The sequence below is a fragment of the Otolemur garnettii genome, unplaced genomic scaffold (assembly GCF_000181295.1).
Source record: "Otolemur garnettii isolate 467f Iridium unplaced genomic scaffold, OtoGar3 scaffold00051, whole genome shotgun sequence".
NCBI lineage: Eukaryota > Metazoa > Chordata > Mammalia > Primates > Galagidae > Otolemur > Otolemur garnettii.
This window is the reverse complement of record NW_003852446.1, coordinates 7,245,588-7,251,532: the sequence shown is the minus strand read 5'-3', so window position 1 is coordinate 7,251,532 and position 5,945 is coordinate 7,245,588. Positions and strand designations below refer to the sequence as shown.

The following is a 5,945-nucleotide window of genomic DNA, read 5'->3' as shown; positions in this document are numbered from 1 at the left end:
AGAGAGAGAGCTTTTTTCCCCCAATTTGGTTTATTTCTCCCCGCCAGGAGCTTTGGTGTTTTTGTATTCTTTTCTGTAAATAAATCCTGTCTTATCACTGATCTGTGGTTCATGGATTTAGGATCCACTGAAGATGAAATTTGGCTATCAATGGGTTATGACAATTATTAAGATGTTAATTACTGTTGTTTAAGATAAGGGTTAATACAGTTCTTGCTTTTTACATTTCTATATAAAACTGTGGGCTGGGCACTGTGGCTCACACCTGTAATCCCAGCACTTGGGAGGCCAAGTGGATTTCCTGAGCTCACAGGTTTGAGAACAGTCTGAGCCCCCCGGCTCTAAAAAACAAACAAAAAAAATAGCTGGGCTTTGTGTCTGATGCCTATAATCCCGGCTACTCAAGAGGCTGAGACAAGAGAATTGCTTGAGTCCAAGATTTTGAGGTTGCTACGAGCTGTGACACCATGGCACTCTACTAAGGGCCAAAAAGTGAGACTCTGTCTCAAAAAAACCCAACAAAAACAAAAACAGGCTTGGCCTGTAGCTCAAGTGGCTAAGGTGCCAGCCACATATACCAGAGCTGGTGGGTTTGAATCCAGCACGGGCCTGCCAAACAATGACAACTGCAACCAAAAAATAGCTGGGTGTTGTGGCAGGCACCCGTAGTCCCAGCTCCTTGGGAGGCTGAGCAAGAGAATTGCTTAAGCCCAGGAGTTAGAGGTTGCTGTGAGCTGTGATGCCAGGGCACTCTACCCAGGGCAACAGCTTGAGGCTCTGTCTCAAAAAAAAAAACAAAAACAAACAAACAAAAAAAAAACCCAACTTATTTTGGAAATGGAATAACAGAACAGTCTTGGAGAGACTACTCTCAGTGTTCTGCAGAATTACTGACCTTCTAACAAATAGTTTGGTGGAACTATCCCCATCTCTACATATTGGAGGACACTGACAGGCATCTGGACCTTCTTTGGTAACATTGTTACTGTTTTGATTTTACAAAAAGCACTTCCTATTTTGTTTGTAGTTTCTGGTCTCCATCTGACCCACTGAGTGCTTTCTACAATGTAAGTAACAAGATAAAGCTGGCCACAGACTAAAGAAGCAGGAGCCAAGAATATGACCCCCTAACAGTTTTAGTATTTGTTTACTACATTCTGAGCTGTTACTAGGGGCCATTCATCAAATATAACTTACTCTACCCACCTCCTGTCCCCCTTTGGGTTGAGTGGGCCCACATGACTAGTTGTGGCCATTGTGTGATAAGTATAATTATCAGGCTGGGGCAATTTATTGCTGATATGTGGCTTTCCAGAACAATTTTTCCCACTAGCATGGCAACTGGCAATGTTTGACATGGGAGCTGATCCACAGATTAAAATTTGTTTATTGTTGTTAGTTTTGTTTTTGAAACCGGGTGTCACTCTGTTGACTGGGCTAGAGTACTTTGGTATCACAGCTCACAGAAAACTCAAACTCCCTGGTTTTGAGCAATTCTCTTGCCTCAGCCTCCCCGGAAGCTGGAACTGTAGGCACCTGCCACAATGACTGGCTAGTCTTGATGTCCTGAACTCAGACAATCCACCCATCTCAGCCTCCTAGATAGCTAGGATTATAGCCTCCCAAGTGCTCTGTTACTCAGCCTACTGATTAAGTTTCTAGGGAACTATTATAGACAGAGCTGCCAGATAACTTGGGATGGACAGATAGTATGAGTGGGAAATACATCTTTATTGTTTGGGTTTGTTACAAGAATGTATCCTGGCTCGGCGCCTGTGGCTCAAGTGGCTAAGGCACCAGCCACATACACCTAAGGTGGCGGGTTCGAATCCAGCCCGGGCCCGCCAAACAACAAGGATGGCTGCAACCAAAAAAATAGCCAGGCGTTGTGACGGGCGCCTGTAGTCCCAGTTACTTGGGAGGCGGAGGCAGGAGACTCACTTGAGCCCAGGAGTTGGAGATTGCTGTGAGTGATGCCACAGCACTCTACCCAGGGGGACAGCTTGAGACTCCGTCTCAAAAAAAAAAAAAAAAATCCTAGCCTATCCTGAGACAAGATAGTCTAAAGAAGGAAAGTAACTAACCCAAGATATTTCTTCTAAAGAAGACACTAGATGGTGACCTCCTTTTATAGCTCATCACTTTTTAAGTGAAAGAAGTAAAAACAATTGGGAAAATACAGGAGCAAAATGTAAAGTAACATCCATTGCTCTATTCTGTATGCATTGCTAACATTTGATATATTTCCTTTTTAAAAATATAGGTAATTCATACTTACTATACAAATATTTTTAGAAATAAGTAAAATGAAGAAAAAGAAAACAAACTTCCCTATAATTCCACCACTCAAAAGATAACCAGCTAAAAGGAAGACTATCCTTTTGGACTGAAATTTATATGCTGTGTACACACTTCTTCCTATTCTTATAAAGGATTTTTTTTTTTTTTTGAGACAGAATCTCAAGCGTAGAGTCTCAAGGGTGACTCTGTCACCCTGGGTAGAGTGCTATGGCATCACAGCACTTAATATATTGTGACCATGTTATCATGTTAATAAACATATTTCCACATCATTTATTAGCTGTTCATTTCTCTATAGTATCGTTTACCATAATTGATTTCTACTAATCCCTTATGAGAAGGGACACTAAGAAAGGGCTTGAAGAGGGGCAGGAGGAAAACCTGGCCTGCTGAACCAGGAAGTCTGGAGGGCCCATAAGAATGTGAGTGTTAAGTAACCTAGGTAACTGATGACCAACAGAAAGAGAATTAATGACCAATAGAAAGGAGCAATACTGCCTGGAGGCACAGAGAAGCCAATAAAAGACTTGTAACCAACTCCAAATAGAAAAGTATTTATGCTTTTGCAGACCTTTGCTTCTCCATCTCTCTCACCTTTTCTCCTCCATGAGAGGAATCCACTTCCAACCCTTAGGAAGTGCTCTAAACTTTCTCTTTGCTCTTCCTAAATCAAATCTCTTTATTACCCTGAAATTTGTGCAAGTTATTTTTACTTTCTATCTGCATTGCCTGTGCCACTCCAGTTTTATTTTCAGTTTCTACTCACTTTTGAACTTTCTAGCTCAGCCAAGTAATAGAACCAGGTCAAGTGGGTTTGGGGAAATGGGACCCCCAATACCTTATATTTGAGTTGTTTCTACTTTTTTACTAAAAATGAATAAGGTTTCTACCATTTTTTTTCTTGAGACAGAGTCTCACTTCATTGTCCTTGATAGAGTACTGTGGCCTCACAGCAACCTCAAACTCTTGGGCTCAGGGAATATTATGCAGCCTTAAAGAAAGATGGAGACGAGATTCTGCCAGCCTCTTTATCTGTGGTTCTGTCTTTTGATGTGGCCTTGGGGACAAGTTCTGAACTTTTGGATTCAACACTAACCTTGCACAATGTCCTTGAAACCAAGAGTAGTAGATTTTGATGAAACATGGAACAAACTTTTAACTACTATCAAAGCTGTTGTCACATTGGCATACGTCGAAAGAGCAACATGGAATGATCACTTCTCAGATATCTATGCTTTATGTGTGGCCTATCCTGAACTCCTTGGAGAAAGACTTTATACAGAAACTAAGATTTTTTTTTGGAAAATCACGTTCGGCATTTGCACAGGACAGTTCTGGAATCTGAAGAACAAGTACTTGTTATGTATCATAGGTATTGGGAAGAATATAGCAAGGGTGCAGACTATATGGACTGCTTATATAGGTATCTCAACACCCAGTTTATTAAAAAGAATAAATTGACAGAAGCTGACCTTCGGTATGGCTATGGTGGTGTAGATATGAATGAACCACTTATGGAAATAAGAGAGCTAGCATTGGATATGTGGAGGAAATTGATGGTTGAACAACTTCAGACCATTCTTATACGAATGCTGCTCTGAGAAATCAAAAATGATCGCGGTGGAGAAGACCCAAATCAGAAAGCAATCCATGGGGTTATTGACTCCTTTGTTCATGTTGAGCAGTATAAGAAAAAATTCCCCATGAAGTTTTATCAGGAACTATTTGAGTCCTCCTTTCTGACTGAAACAGGAGAGTATTATAAACAAGAATCTTCAAATTTATTACAAGAATCAAGCTGCTCACAGTATATGGAAAAGGTTCTAGGTAGATTAAAAGATGAAGAAATTCGATGTCGAAAATACTTAAATGCAAGTTCATATACTAAAGTGATACATGGGGTGGTGCCTGTGGCTCAGTGAGTAGGGTGTCAGCCCTATATACCAAGGGTGGTGAGTTCAAACCCAGCCCTGGCAAAACTGCAACAACAAGAAAAATAATTAAAAAAAAAATAAAGTTTTAAAGTGATACATGAATGTCAACAATGAATGGTAGCAGACCACTTACAGTTCTTACACGCAGAATGTCACAGTATCATTCAACAGGAGAAGAAAAATGACATGGAAAATGTCTTACTCTGTGCTGTGTCCACTGGTTTACCTCATAGGATTCAGGAGCTGCAAAACCATATCCACAATGAGGGCCTTAGAGGAACCAGTAACCTTACTCAGGAAAATATGCCAACTCTATTTGTGGAATCAGTTTGGGAAGTACACGGTAAATTTGTTCAACTTATTAACACTGTTTTGAATGGTGATCAGCACTTTATGAGTGCACTGGATAAGGCCCTTACATCAGTTGTAAATTACAGAGAACCCAAGTCTGTGTGCAAAGCACCTGAACTGCTTGCTAAGTACTGTGACAACTTACTAAAGAAATCAGCAAAAGGGATGACAGAGAATGAAGTGGAAGACAAACTCACAAGCTTCATCACTGTTTTCAAATATATTGATGATAAAGATGTTTTTCAAAAGTTCTACGCAAGAATGCTGGCAAAACGTCTAATTCATGGGTTATCTATGTCTAGGGATTCTGAAGAAGCCACGATCAATAAACTAAAGCAAGCCTGTGGTTATGAGTTTACCAGCAAGCTACATCGGATGTATACAAATATGAGCGTCAGTGCTGATCTCAACAATAAGTTCAACAATCTTATCAAAAATCAAGACACAGTAATAGATTTGGGAATTAGTTTTCAAATATATGTTCTACAGGCTGGTGCATGGCCTCTAACTCAGGCTCCTTCATCCACATTTGCGATTCCCCAGGAATTAGGGAAAAGTGTATAGATGTTTGAATTATTTTACAGCCAGCATTTCAGTGGAAGGAAACTGACATGGTTACATTATCTGAGTACAGGTGAAGTTACAATGAACTATTTGGGCAAACCATATGTAGCCATGGTCACAACATACCAAATAGCAGTCCTTCTTGCCTTTAACAACAATGAAACTGTCAGCTATAAAGAGCTTCAAGACAGCACTTCGATGAATAAAAAGGAACTGACAAAAACAATCAAATCATTGCTTGATATGAAAATGATTAACCACGATTCAGAAAAGGAAGACTTCAATGCAGAATCTTCATTTTCAAGAAATACGAACTTTAGCAGTAAAAGAACAAAATTTAAAATCACTACATCTATGCAGAAAGACACTCCACAGGAAATGGAGCAGACTAGAGCTGTTGATGAGGACCGGAAAACGTATCTCCAAGCTGCTATAGTTTGTATCATGAAAGCATGGAAAATGCTTCGGCCCAATGCTCTTATTCAAGAGGTGATTAGCCAGTCAAGAGCTAGGTTTAATCCCAGTATCAGCATGATTAAGAAGTGTATTGAAGTTCTGATAGACAAACAGTACATCGAACGCAGCCAAGCATCGGCAGATGAGTATAGCTACGTCGCGTGATGTCACTCTCCTCCAGTGTGAGTGTGAGACAATCATCGCCATCACCATTTGGGGTATTCCTATGGGAAGAAGCAGGTCTGTGCCTCCATAATTTGGTCATTCGGCAGCCCCTGTTTTTCTGCTGTTTACAGCAACACCAGTGCCATGTCATGAGCGTCAAAGAAAACGCCTAGA

At 40.5% G+C, this 5,945-nt stretch overlaps 1 protein-coding gene across 1 annotated transcript; it reads left to right on the top strand.

Moving 5' to 3' along the window:
• Positions 1-3,396: 3,396 nt before the first annotated feature.
• Positions 3,397-5,771, top strand: LOC100966781 (cullin-2-like). The gene is given in 4 exon segments (XM_023514360.1): positions 3,397-3,594; positions 3,597-3,724; positions 3,914-4,197; positions 4,333-5,771. Coding segments are annotated over 4 exon segments (2,040 nt in total). The 5' UTR covers positions 3,397-3,405.
• The last annotated feature ends 174 nt before the right edge of the window (positions 5,772-5,945 follow it).